This window comes from Etheostoma spectabile, chromosome 4 (assembly GCF_008692095.1).
Source record: "Etheostoma spectabile isolate EspeVRDwgs_2016 chromosome 4, UIUC_Espe_1.0, whole genome shotgun sequence".
Taxonomy (NCBI): domain Eukaryota; kingdom Metazoa; phylum Chordata; class Actinopteri; order Perciformes; family Percidae; genus Etheostoma; species Etheostoma spectabile.
In genome coordinates, this window is record NC_045736.1 from 11,006,744 (window position 1) to 11,020,609 (window position 13,866).

Consider the following 13,866-nt stretch of genomic DNA (forward strand, 5'->3'; position numbering starts at 1 on the left):
TCTGAGTGGGTGGCTGATCTTTAATGCTATATCTACATTGCCCATTATCAGCAACCATTTATCCAATGTTAATATTTTGGATTCCACATTCTGTTTACTGATCTGATATCCTTTTTAAAAACTAACTGAGAAAACATTGGAGAACCTTTTTGCAATTATGTGAGCACATAATGGAATCCGTAAACTGCTGCCCTGGTTAAAAAAAACAATGCAGTTGATCTCAGCTGGTATTCCAGCTGTAATGGAGTGCAATGGAAATGTCTAAGTGACCCCAAACTTTTGACCGGTAGTGTATATGCAGAGAGTTAGATGAGACGATCGAGACCTCTCATGTCTGTACTGTAAATGTGAAGCTACAGCCGGCAGCTGCATAGTTTAGCATAGTTTAGCACAAAGACTGGAATAGTTACCCTGGCATAATCCCCCTTAAAACTAAAATGTGTTGTTTTTATACTGGTATTTGGACAGATTACAAAAATCAAGATATAATGTGTTAATTAGGGAGCTCTAGATGTGCTGGTAGGAGGATTGTGTTACCTTCAAATAGGGCCGGGCTAGCTGTTTCCCTGTTTCCAGTCTTGATGCTAAGCTAACAGGCTGCTGTTGTAGCTTTACATTTACAGTTCAGACGTGAGTGGTATCAATTGTCTAACTTTTGGCAAGAAAACAAATGAGAGTATTTCCCAAAAAGTCAAACTATTGAAATCAGGCAATTTATGTTTGTCACTGCAGCATTTCTAGACAGACTGTTTCTCACTTGACATTTTCCCTCTGCCTCTCAGGTGGTGACGAACCGCGACACCCAGGAGACCTTGCTCTGTATAGCGTTTGTTTTTGAGGTTTCTACAAGTGAACATGGAGCTCAGTATCACGTCTACAGACTTATCAAAGACTAACAGCTCTTCAGGGAGGTTTTGGAAAAGCCAGACAAAAGCGTGACACAATCTCTCTTCGACCACCTCAACCATCCAGGAAAAACTACAACAACAACAACAAAAACATTCAAAAAATGCTAGACCGAACTAACATGGACACATTTTATGCTTTAAAAGAAGTTGTCTTGTTTGGAGAAAAAAAAGAGTGAATCTCAACGTGCCAACGCGCAAATAAATTTTGAAGAATAACGGATTTTTCGAACAACCAGCTATTTTCCATGTGTTTAAACATGCTTTAGATGAAGTGGGTCACTTTTGCCAAGGTCATAGATGGAGCTTGAAATGTTTTTATTGAGGGAACGAGAAAGTGCTTATGTGCTCACACACGGAGCAATAAGAGAAGTGTATATACGATGGAAGAAGTAGAGAGAGAACAGGACCACGGAAGAGCCAAATGGTGTTGTTGCAGTAGGTCGGTTAGGAAAGCAAGTGCCTTTTCTCCAAAGATTATATCATTGCCTGCCACTTTTGATTGCCTTTTTTTTACTACCTCTTGTTTTTAAACGAACAGTAAATAGTCAGACTGGTGTATTTTGTCCGAAAACAAATTTGGAAAGAAACCTCTCAGATTGACATCTTTTGAGAAGTTTTTTTTTTTTCTTTTTGGATTCGGGCACACAGAGGAATGGGATGGGATAACTAATTTTCATGTAGCCTGTTGTTTTTACAAAGAGATCGTCCCAAATTTTACAGTCCACGTGTATAGGGAGAAGGTTTATTGTGTTACCGTGCTATTTAGGTTCTGCTTTTTTTTTTTTTTTATTACACAATTTAAAAATCAGGTCTTACAAGCATCTATCTATAACTGACTTTTGACACTAAAGATGCCTTGTACCATTGTTAGCCTGACATAAAGGGCTTTGCCATCCTTAGGAGATCCCCTGTTAATTCTCTCTGTCTGAAGACGTGTGCTTGGTTGCACTTAAAAGATCAAGAAGGGGAGGTGAAGCAACAGCAGTGCTTTTTTTTCTGCCTTGAGTTTGTTATGTAGCCTAATTGAAAAACTGAACTGTTTCTGTACTGTGAGTCGGTGGATGCTAAAGGAATATGTGTTACATAGGAGTATTTTGGGGGGGATTTTTTTTTTGGGGGGGGGAGGGGGATGACTTTCTGTTCATATTTGTGATCAAGTAACTCAGCACAGAGACCATGGTTTGAGTGGAAAGAAGTTGATCACTGTTTCTTTTGTTTAAAAAAGAGATTGTATGCTGTGAAGCCGGTTCATTTGCTTCACCCTTCTCCGCTGTAATTTGTGGAGAATCTGCATCCATTGATAAAAGTTCAGTTTTGATATTTAAGACTTTTTCTTTCTTTTTTTTACTGACATTAAACATGAAATAATTTTTTTAAATCAAACAAAATAATTGTCTTGAATGAGAGCTATTGTCTCTGTGCTGTGGAGTATGACCATTGATTGTTATTTATAGGGTTGGAAAAGAAATGGAGGGAGGGCCGGGTGGGGGTACTGGAGATGTGTGGATCATTTTCCACTGTGATAGAGATGTTAAAAGTATTGCAGGACACATATTTGAGACTGTCATCCCATGGATCCTGCTAGACAAGTGTCTGCTCTGTGTGGTTCACTGGACAATTGTGATATAAAAGTTCAAATTTAAAATATTAATAATTGCACCTGGCTTTGAATGTCATATTTCACAAGCTAGATCCAATAACACTCCTCCTCTAGCAGGTTTCTCAATTTATCTTTTATACAGACATTGTATACAGACAGTTTTTTTTTGTTTGTTTTTTTAATTCTGTTGTCTTTTGACTTTCAGTGTTTGCCATATGCTTCACTGAAAATAATGTGTGATTGTGCTGATATTGATAATTAATAATGAGATATCTAATGTTATGTATCATATTATGAATGGTGTGGGCAGATTTTGTTTTGTTTTTGGTTTAAGGTGGTTTACTGTTGTCTTTGTTACCATTGTGCGTTGCAATTTTATACTTCAAAGTAGAGGTTGGACTATGTAATCAAACAAATGTATCTAACAATAAAAGACGCATGGTGCCTTTGGAGCCATTTTTCCCCATTAAACATGTTTGTAAATTTGTTTGGCATGGTGGTTCTTTTCATACTGATCTCACAGACGAATAAGAAACCAAATATTGTTAATGTTGACTGCCACAAGCTAGCTTTATGATCTTGCTCAAACTGTTTTTTTAAATCCATTTTACTGAATAAAAGGTGTATCTTAGTATTAATTTCAGGGTTCCCAGCCTAACTTAATAAAAGTGATAAAATGTTCAGTGGGAATATAGCTGAAATTCATAATCAAGTCACAGAATTTGGTGCATGTACAAGTAGGCCACATTTACTCATATACTGTACTTAAGTGCAATTTTGAAGTGGCCTACTTGGCTTGAGTATTTCCTTTTTCGAATACTTTATCCACTAGCCTACATTTCAGAGGAAAATGTACTTTTTACTCCACTATATTCATCTGACAAATTTACTGTAGTTACTGATTACTTTTCAGATTAATATTTCACAAGAACACTTAACTTTCCAAAGATTAAACCTAGGCCTAGGTTTATTTTTTACTGTATTGACAATATAGAAGTCTCTCGTTAGCATCTTGTACGCTACTTGTCGCAAAGTGACGCATGCGCAACTCACATCTTCAATCGTTGCAAAGTGACGCATGCGCGACTCAAATCTGCACTCGACTTACATCGGGGAGGGACTTTAACTGTCTGGGAGTGACGATGTATATCACTCGCTTGGATAAGCACGAAATGGAAATGGAAACGGCCCAATAACGCTAAGTTACCACTTCGTTAATGGAGGTGCTGCTCGACAGACGTTGACAATAATTAACTAGGATAACTATGAATAGTTAGCTAGCTAGCACGCTAACAGGACGTGTTTGGGTCCAAAGCCAAAACTAACATTACAGCATAATAACGGTCAGACGGTTCAGTTAACTTCAGCTGACGTCAACTGGCTCGTGAGGTGAGTTGAATTAGCTAATAAATAAATGAACCATATTGGTAACAAGTCAACAGTAACCGGAGACGTTCCCTGTTAAAGTCAAATGGCTAACGTTGTTGTTTAGCAGTTATTAGCAGTTACGTTATTTTACGCAACGTTCAAATATTACAGCTAACGTTACATGATAATGAAGGTAACTAACTGTTTCATCAAAATATCCACTAACAAAGCACTGAGGTGTAACGGTAGCATTGACGTCAGCTAAAACTTTATCCACCTTGTCTGCAATGCCAACGTTACTCAATCTCTGCATTTTTTTGCACCAAAACACCTTCAAACAACCGGCATTTTGGGTCACATGTAACTTTATCTGGAGTCATTTGGCTGTGCAAAACCCAGGGCACATACAGGCTATAAAGGTGACAACATTTACCAGCTTTTTTTCGTTAAAGTGTCAGTAAGTTTATCCTCATTTTGAGTTAAGTCCAGTGTCGGTGCCACTAGCTAGCTGTTACCTGGCTACAACAGCTAATGACTGTACACTCCTTTGTGGACGCATTGTACAACTTGAGGTTATAATGTTTAGCCTTAGAATTTGATCTCTCTGTAATGACACTAAACCCCCTTGATTCTTTTTACTGCATTGCTGCTTCCCCCCTTTTTCTCCCCAGACAGAGCAAAGCCATGTCAGCACTCTGTTGTGGACTGGTGTATTGTTTCCCTCCCCAGGAGAAAGGAGTCAATGCAATCACCTCTGTACATCTCCTTGTAAAAAAGAAATAAAAAAATAAAACATATCAACATTTCCCCCACAGCATGACACAGTGAGGCCTGCCAGGGTCAGTTCAGTTGTCATATGCCTACATTATTTAAAAAAAAATACCATATATTGCCCATCATCAGCAACCATTTATCCAATGCTCTGATAATCTGATATTTTAAAAAATAAAAATAAATAAATAACTACAAAAACATTGGAGAACCCTTTTGCTATTATGTAAGCACATAATGTAATCTGAAAACTGCTGCCCTGGTTAAAAAACAATGCAACTGATCTCAGCTGGTATTATGTCTACAATGGAGTGCAATGGAAATTTCTAAGTGACCTCAAACTTTTGACCGGTGGTGTATGTACATATTTTCAGACCTGATTAAACCTTTTAAAGATGTAAATTGTTTTAGTATAGAGAAATATATTCACAGTTTACAATTAGAGTATTCCAGAAGAGCAAATAATATTTGTGAACAGTTTGTATGTTACAAACAGTAAAAATCTGCTGAATCCTTAAAACAATCTATGGCCAGGAACTGGAACTATAGTCAGGCTGCAATTTGCCTTGTTTGCCTTTTTGGCGCTTACTATGCAGTTTGTAGTGTTTATTTTTGTGTTTACTTTTACCACAGACTCGTGATTGTGTGCTTTTTCAGTTTATAAAGTATATTGTGTGTGTGTGTGTGTGTGTGTGTGTGTTTGTGTGTACTTGGTAAATAAGTTGTCCATCTCTGAAATGACTTTACTTTGCTGAATTACCCCTGTGTATTGTACAGTATATGCTGGAAGTTTGTGTGCACACGAAGACATGCCATGCTACCTAATACGTCCATGTGGGACTAGATAACAGAAATTGACCTCAAAGAGCAACTTCTAACAACAAAAATGTTTGTGTCATGTTAGGAGCTGCCCCATCTGACACTCCATCCCATCTACTGATCCACTGATCTGCCAGCATGGCTAACACAGACTCTGTCAATGTCCGGGTCCTCTCTCTGAACTGCTGGTCAGTGGCTGTGGTTTGTAGTTATTCTTAATGTATTGGGGTTTAATTTCTCTTAATGCATGTATGCAAGCACACCGTGTCCATACTCTCTCTGATTCTTTTCTTCAGGGGGATCCGCTACCTTAGCAAACACTGTCCTCAGCGCTATGCCATGATTGGAGATATGTTGTGCAGGGAAGAGCATGATATTGTCTTACTGCAAGAGGTTGGTGGCAGCCATTTTACAGAGTCATAAAGTTGCAGAGTCTTCTCTAATCTGATTGACTTTTTTCAACTCAGCTCTTAGTTTTATTTTGTGTTTTCTGTAATGAAGACCAACCTTAGACCATAAATCTTGTAAACTTATCTGAACAATATTAATTAGGCAAAGATGGCTGGTGTTCTAAATTTGTGACATATATTTTATTTCCAGGTGTGGAGTGAGAAAGACTATTTATCCTTGAAAAGAAAACTTGCCTGTAGTCATCCACACTCTAATTACTTCAAAAGGTAATGTTTTTACTCTAACCCCATGGTTGCTGCGCAATCTTTTCTGAACCTGTTAGCGTTGGACGTCTTTCATTCTAAGATTAAAATTCACGAGCAAGTTGTTTTCAAAAGGGTCCTGAAGTGCCCCTCTGTCAGAAAAAAAGTACTTGCATGACATTGATGTAAAGGCCCAAAATTGAACTGAAGTCTAGGCACAATTTAATGCAGCTTAATTCTTTCTTGACCTCTATACAAAAGCACGAGACTGAGATTAATCAAAGTCCTTACCTTTCTAATCCCCTTTGTAGCTCACAGAAATGTCAACTCTAGTAGATACATTCTCCCATTTACTACAGATTACACATAGTAACTAAAGATGTAGATAGACATGGAAACTAGGAATGTGAGTTGTTTCTTTAAACCCAACAGCATAACCTGCATACTGAGCAATATCCAGATGTGCAATATCTCATTGTTCTACTGTTTTAGTCATAGCAAATGCCTGTTTTCTTTACCATAAAGTTATATATTTGTTTTGTTTTTAACCTATATTTATATGTTTTTACTATTACTAAATACTGTTTTGTGGGTTCTGTATGCGTCAGGATTGCTACTTAATTTCGTTCTACTTCATTTTGCAACGACAATAAAGGAATTCTATTCTATTCTAAAATGTACTTCTGAAGCTGGAACGTCTAGGCAACTAACTTCTACTCATGTCCTGTTTTCTCTCTTTCGTCAGTGGAGTTATCGGCAGTGGACTGGCCATTTTCTCCAAACACAGAATTCACGATACATTTCTTTTTCGCTACTCACTGAATGGTTATCCTTACATGGTAAGTCTGGAGAGCTTGAAACAAAGAAAGTAGTGTTTTGTAATGTAAATTCCAAGTACCAATTGAAGAAAGTGAAGAATAGTAAACAAAACAGTTGAACAGTTGTACTTCTGCAATCTTCTGCCTACTTCAAGTTGTATGCACCATTAGTTTTAAATGTGTGTATCTGAAGGCACTATGGAGTCCTGTCAGAGGCCACATGCTTTACCTTTGTTGTTTGTTTCCAAAACTCTCTCACTGAGAAGGAAAATATTGCCACACCGGCCATGGTGTCTTGGAGAGATCATCTGCAGGCCATTGGTTAACAAGACTGCGGGTGAAGAGAGAGGAAAAATACAGAGGGAATCGCCAATCTTACTTTTTATTTCGATAGTCCAAATCAAAAGCACATTTCGATCAATTATTGATTTGTAATCGAAATCTTGACATTCCTCATATACATTTACTACATTACTGTTTACACTCAGTTCAATAATCAGTCCAAATCTTTATTTAATATTTTTAATGTTATATTTATTCCTAAACTTAACTTGTGCTACTTTGGGGTTAAAATTCATATTTGGTGTTACCCACCAATTGCAAAATAAACCTGCATTTGGCAGGTGGTTGGGTGTTAATTTCAGGCCCCGGACAACCTCTCATTGCAGATCAGCACTACACCTTTTCTCAAATAACTTATTTTGTTTTTCCTAATATTTAGGCTCACCATGGAGACTGGTTTGGAGGCAAAGCTGTTGGGATGGCCATCCTAAACATTGGCAGCTTGACTGCAAATGTCTATCTCACTCATGTAAGGTTTTCAGTGCTCAACCAACCATATATATCTATAGAGAGAGAGGTTATATACAGTTATTGATCAATGTTCTGTTTCTGTGTGTATCGATTTAAGCTGCATGCAGAGTACTGCAGAGACAAGGACTTGTATTTACCTCACAGAGTGGTTCAGGCCTGGGAGCTGCAGCAGTTCATTCGGTAGTGTGTCTTTGTTAATTCTGTCAAAAGAGTTTGAGCTGGTGTAATATTTGCTTATTTTTCTCAGGTGAGGTGCTATCTTGAGTTACTGATAATGTTTAAAGCAGCACTACAGTGCCTTACAGTATTCCTCATCAGTACTCACTTTTCAATCAAGTTTTGTGGCATTGGTCATAATATGTTTTTGTTTCTCTATCAGCCACACCTCTGCTGGAGCAGATGTGGTGATTTTAGGTGGAGACCTCAACATGCACCCCGAGGACCTCGGCAACAGACTATTGAGGTCTTACACTGGACTCCGAGACTGTTATTTAGAGACCGCGAAATTTGATGTAGGTAGTGGAAACACTGCTATTACGATTGTTTTGTCTGCTTCAACATAATAATTAAAGGAAAATTTAGTTTTTTAAATGGAGCTTAATCTTGTAGTTTTGGCCATAATTTGCATTGGTTATGATAGCATTTTACTTCTTTTTACATTTAATAAGGTTTGTGGTGAAATTTGAGGCACAGTGACAGTGGTATACAGACAGGTTTAAAAAAACAACTCTCCAGTTTAACCACATTCACTAAAACCATTTATGTAGATGTAAAAGGAAGGTGACCATACCTTAGAAGTTAGCTAAGATCCTTCAAGGTACTTGCACTCACAAACTCGAGTACACTTGGTCAGTAGTGGCAGTAGTTCTGCAAAGTTGTAAAGCTGTATCCAGCACTGTCATTGTGGCCCCATATCTAAAGAGTTGAGATCGTAAGTTAAATGTCATCACTGACAGAAAAAAATGTCAAGATTACAAAAACAAGAGGCAGGTTGTAAGGATTAAAAAAAAAAAAAAAACATTTTTCTTTTAACTTGTTTTCATTTATTTATTTTTTATGAATGTTTTCTGTTGCAGGGATGTGAGGATGGTATGACTCTCATAGCTGACAACCCTTTTATCAATAAAAAGGAGCTTTTTCCTTTTGAGAAGGGAATTCGAATTGACTACATCCTGTTCAAGGTGGGTGAAAGCTTTGTGTCGTCACACCTGCTGTGTTATCCCCTCATGTTCACAGCAAGATGTTGGAGTCCACAGATGAATTCTTGATGTATTTTGACCCCCAAAGCGAATTTCCATTTTTTTTCTTTTATTCTCAGGGTTCTTCCAAGGCGGACGTTTATTGTGATTTCATGTCCACCACCAAAGGCTCCGTCCCTGACCATCCATTCCCATACTCCGACCATGAGGCTCTGACTGTTGGGCTTAGGCTGGAGACACACACTTCAACTGAGACCGGACGTGACAGGCAATCAAAGAATAAGGACTCTGCTGCAGGTGTGTTTTCCAGCCATGCTAGCAGGGTGGCTGTAGGGACTGAAATATCTAAACCGGGAGTCAGCAACCTTAGCTCAGGGAGCTCAACCAATGGCACACTGACAATAAGTGTGCAAGGGAGTTTTTGTGGACATGTTCAAAGCCAAATGACCTCTTTCACAGCCATTGTCAGCAGCACAACCTGTTATTTGCGGTAGTTTGATTGACTTTTCCCCAATATGCGTTCCGCGAAGACCCGCCCTACTGTTTCTGATTGAAAAAAAACCCTGCCTGACCGGGATCGGTAGATGACTGCAGGCTTAATGCTGATAAGGCACACTGATTCCTGGGATTCCTTTTTGGCTAGCCCTGTTCTAGACCACATCCTGTAATTTCATCATGGTTAAAATGCTATACAGAGTGATTTGATAAATTAACAAGGAGAACAGTGAATATTTTATGTTGTAAAGTTAATCCGGTTGGAATGGGGTTTAAATGCAGCCCCACAGAGCTGCTAGCAGGGCTGTAGACTCTTACTTGTAATAATTACACCAATGTCAAGTCATGCAAGATTTTTGACTTGCTCCTTGTCTCCTCTCCCTTTCATGTCTTCAGGGAAGCTGGCTGAGCTGGTCGACATTGTGACAGAGGCCCGTACTGAAGTCAAAGTGGGCTTGCACTGTGCTGAGAGCATGCGCTACACAGCCAAACGCACCGGGGTGATGGGGTTGGCTCTGCTGTTTCTGGAGCTGGCCATCGCCACCGTGCCCTGGTTGGCCCTGGGAGCAGAACAACCTTTCCCTCGTACTTCCTTCTACTTGCTGGCTGCGTTGTGCTTTGCCATCCTGCTGACCACCTTTCTACTGTACATCTTCTATACCATAGAGCTGAAATCTCTCCAGGGGGCTGAAGACCAAATGAGACTGGCTGTAGGAAGTCTGCAAGAGAAGCTCCGGGGCTTTCCTTTGGCTCAGCCCCACAACGCCCAGCAGAGGCCCCCAAAGGCCCATAAGCCCAGTGCTTTTGATCCAGAGGAATAATACAGGCACCAGCTGGGTCAAAGTGGGCTCACTGAAAGAAGCTTTTGAAGTGGGCTTTAAGATGGATGTTTGAGGAAGTCATTCATCCTCTGAATGTGTTTTATGCTCTTGAAGATTAGGATTTTTACTGCACAGTGAAGGAGTTTTTGAAGGATGTTCCTGAAAGTAGTGCAGGACACATGCTTTGACCTTTTTTAATACTTTTTATATAATCATCTTTAGCCTTTTTTATCCCTAGATTTCCCTCTGTGTACCTCAACACACATCCTGTTGCATAGTGTAGTACTTCTTAAAGGTCCTAAATGTGACCATTTGTGTCTCTAGCCTCAGGTCCGACTTGCATTCCACCCACCAGTAGTTTCAGCGGGACCAGTTGTTTGTATTTTTAATTTCATGCCTTCCTTTTGTGATTTGGAGAGTCCATCACACAATCATAGTGGGTCCAGACTGTGTACTAATTTACTTGCAGAAAGAAGCACTGCACAGGAGACACAGACACTCCAAATGTTAACAGTTTACATTTTGGTCAGTAATATTTGTTCTATGCAGGACAGATTGTTGGACACTTAAAAACAAGGATCCTCATACACCAGTTAAAGTGCTCATATTATACTAATTTCAGGTTCATAATTGTTTTTAGAGGTTGTACCAAAATAGGTTCACATGGTTTAACTTTAAAAAAAACACCATATTTTTTGTTGTACTGCACATTGCTGCAGCTCCTCTTTTCACCCTCTGTGTTACAGAGTGAGACATTGCACTTCTGTTCCATCTTTGTTGGGAGTCAAACATGCACAGCACCCAAGTCAGCTCTAAAAGCCAGTCAGAAGCAGAGTATGAGGGCGTGCCACCCTAGCAGCAAGGCGAGCATTATAACGTGTTACAAAGTGACGCACGTCCGTTACGGAAGTAAAGGCTGGACTACAGTAGAGCTGTTTGGAGCAGTTGGTGAACAGTGTTTTCTGTTGGAGATGGTAAGTCCCTTTGGGGGGTGGGACTTTGGGCTGTTTCACTTTGTAAACCTATAACATGCACAAAAAAGATATAAAACACGTTAAAGCCAAAAAGCATAATATGAGCACTTTAAGACCTTTCAGTCTAGTATTCTGTAGGAAAAGGGACAAACTTGATCTGCATGTCTTATGTTCACTGTATTGCAACAGAAAGTATTTTAATGTTGGAGACAATCTGCACTCCTCTTTTCCAAAGTATAACTGTGAGTAAAATAACTTGAAGAAAAACCTCATGTAGTGTAGAAAATTACAAATGCTTAATATATCATATCATATATATTCTAAGTGTAGAGTGCACTTAGTTGACTAACCAGATGAACCACTTCCTTTTATGTAAGAAAGTAAATTACTTAATGATTCACATTGCTGTAAGACAGTGTGTGTGACTCAGCAAAAGCCTAACAAAGACTTATCATTTTTAAACTTTATTATTTCACCTCACTGTTGGAGAATCACTTGGTAGCTCTTACTTTCATAAAGGTTACATAATTTAAAACAGTACGTGATGTTCATTTCGACTTAAAATTGTGACGGGCATGATTATGAAAGCATTAATAAAGAATGTATTCTCATGCTTCCTGACTCCTGTGGCTCTGGATAAGTCAGACGGATGAGGGTAAGATGGGTTACACATCCACCACTAGAGAGCACCAGACGGACATGGGACAGGGAGTCTTTCCAACGAAAACTAACACCACACTGGCTCATCACCAGCAATTTTAAGACGAGCCAAATTTGCCAGATATGCCCTCAAGGCAAGAGCGCCCATGGGTGTGGTACATTAACATTTTTCATTTGTTTCCCACATCAAATCACATCATTGGATTTCACTCATTTCAAAAGTTAATAGAAGTCCTTGGCTTTATCAGAAAAAGGCCCCCCAGCCCCTGATCACAACAAATACATATGCTGTATGTAAACAAGGCTACACCACACAAAATGCAAATTAGCTTGAAGGTCATTATTTGATTGTGCATGCAAAAATCAGTCCTTGAATTTTAACAAAAGATTGATTAAAGCAGTTTTACTGGAAAGGTGAGAAAAAAGGAGCTGTGTTTGAGAACAGGATTTAAGAGAATTTGTTTGGCCAGAGCCAATGAATATACTTGTATATGTCCCACATCCCTTCTGCAACCTTGGCCTTTCTTAAGTCACAATGTCAGTAAGTATGCTTACATTTAGCATCATACTAATCTGCTTTTGTCATATTTCTTTCTTGCATGATACTAACGTCAAGTTCTAATAGCCTAAGAAAGTCTAAGAAAGCTCATCCATACTGAAAGTATTTCACCTGCATCCTTTCCTATTATATTATCGTGTTTGGCATTACATTGGCAGAACAAATAAATGAAACTAGTGACCAAGGAAAGCTGCACATGTCCAAAGGAGTGGTATTTGCCAAGACCATAGACTGTAGAAAATAGATGAACAGTAGTAGGAGAGAGCAGAGTTGTGTAGGTCTATTGTGCCAGGATGGGCGCGGTCTGATTGTGTAGGGCAAGGTGCGCATGTATAAACCTTCCTCTGTTACGCTGCCTGCCTACTCTGGATGTTGTTGGGCCATCCGGACACTGAATTACAAAAATGACGAGTCAGGATCCGCTGAAATCGGTTATTTCCATCGGGAATGTGGACGACACGTCGCTGGCTCTGCCGTCCGGGAACCAGTGTCGATCAGGGCAACAGCGCGTCCTGGAACAAGTTCAGATTATCCGGAGGACCAAGTCCAGGAGGTCCAGCAGCAGCAGGAGTGGATCTACTTCTTTATCTCCAACAAGTAAGAGCAGCCAGTACACCAGGGCCGTTCATGCAATCCAGGACTCTGGGGATTAAAGAGAAAACCCTTTCTTTTTTCATTTTCATTTTGGCTGATCGTAGTATTTTCCGCAGTGTGGAGAAGGCTTTGAAACATCATGTAGACCAGTTTCACTAAGGGCCACACTGGAAAATCAGACTTTATTGACTTTATGCTTTTTATTAATCAAAAGTAAAATATTGTTTTACTGTGGGACTATTGATATATATCAATCTTATATTTGGCTCATATAGCTTTTTCTCTTACAGTTTGGTCAACATAGAGCAGTAAAAAGTCAGCAAAAAAAAGTTCCATAGCCATCATAGAATTAAACAAATCAAGCATAACAGTAATTCCATATTTTTACAGTAATAACCCGTTTCACAGCCTGAATATGAAAACTCTGCTTCTGTGGGAATTTCTGAGTGTCAAAGTCACTAAATCTGCCAGATTCTGCTTTGAGTGTTGCCTAATCACAGTTTGAAAACTGGTCGGCCCATCATGCAGATTTGGCACGCAGACCTTGAGTTTGACACATGTCAAAGGAAGTTAACCTGTAACGCTTTATATAACTTTTCTGTAGACTAGATGTTCTCTGGGACTAATTATGGTGCAGAGAAAATAAGATAGAGATAATAAGATCTCCTGTTGCAGTTGTCGATTTTCAGTGCAATTTCTTCTAAAAGCTGCCATTTAAAAAGACTTTGAAGACAAATGTAATTAAACAGCTGATTTATAAGATGCCAAATAAGTAACAACATATTTTTTATTTATTCTGCTGGGGGGGGGGGGG

The 13,866-nt window shown here is 39.1% G+C and overlaps 3 protein-coding genes across 15 annotated transcripts in view; all 3 read left to right on the forward strand.

Moving 5' to 3' along the window:
- Positions 1-2,995, forward strand: part of tead3b (TEA domain family member 3 b) — a 36,402-nt gene extending 33,407 nt beyond the window's left edge. For all 11 annotated transcript variants that reach the window (XM_032513410.1, XM_032513412.1, XM_032513411.1 and 8 more), the window contains one exon: positions 783-2,995. In XM_032513410.1, the coding sequence (XP_032369301.1) occupies positions 783-896 (114 nt within the window). In that variant the 3' untranslated portion in view covers positions 897-2,995. The remainder of the gene's footprint in view (positions 1-782) is intronic.
- A 620-nt stretch (positions 2,996-3,615) lies between these two features.
- On the forward strand, positions 3,616-11,850 carry smpd2b (sphingomyelin phosphodiesterase 2b). 3 transcript variants are annotated; one of them, XM_032513576.1, is made up of 13 exons: positions 3,616-3,897; positions 4,548-4,715; positions 5,552-5,654; positions 5,763-5,859; positions 6,067-6,143; positions 6,865-6,958; positions 7,659-7,748; positions 7,848-7,930; positions 8,130-8,262; positions 8,827-8,931; positions 9,069-9,246; positions 9,841-10,863; positions 11,354-11,850. In XM_032513576.1, exons 3-12 carry the CDS (start codon positions 5,605-5,607, stop codon positions 10,263-10,265), a joined length of 1,332 nt encoding a protein of 443 aa, XP_032369467.1. In that variant the 5' UTR covers positions 3,616-3,897; positions 4,548-4,715; positions 5,552-5,604; the 3' UTR covers positions 10,266-10,863; positions 11,354-11,850. The 3 variants fall into 3 exon arrangements, with proteins under 3 accessions (XP_032369467.1, XP_032369466.1, XP_032369468.1); XM_032513575.1 differs by lacking the exon at positions 4,548-4,715 and having other exon boundaries at positions 3,617-3,897; XM_032513577.1 differs by lacking the exons at positions 3,616-3,897; positions 4,548-4,715 and having other exon boundaries at positions 5,552-5,667.
- An 866-nt stretch (positions 11,851-12,716) lies between these two features.
- Positions 12,717-13,866, forward strand: part of LOC116687880 (plakophilin-1-like) — a 12,386-nt gene continuing 11,236 nt past the window's right edge. Inside the window, 2 exon segments of the mRNA XM_032513573.1 lie at positions 12,717-12,854; positions 12,856-13,055. Of these exon segments, the coding sequence (XP_032369464.1) occupies positions 12,787-12,854; positions 12,856-13,055 (268 nt within the window). The 5' untranslated portion in view covers positions 12,717-12,786.

Bases quoted from the DNA above. Each gene is read 5' to 3' on its own strand.
- smpd2b (XM_032513576.1), top strand. From the start codon at position 5,605: ATGGCTAACACAGACTCTGTCAATGTCCGGGTCCTCTCTCTGAACTGC. The intron at 5,655-5,762 runs GTCAGTGGCTGT...TCTTTTCTTCAG, and splicing joins GTCCTCTCTCTGAACTGCTG to GGGGATCCGCTACCTTAGCA. The intron at 6,959-7,658 runs GTAAGTCTGGAG...CCTAATATTTAG, and splicing joins TGAATGGTTATCCTTACATG to GCTCACCATGGAGACTGGTT.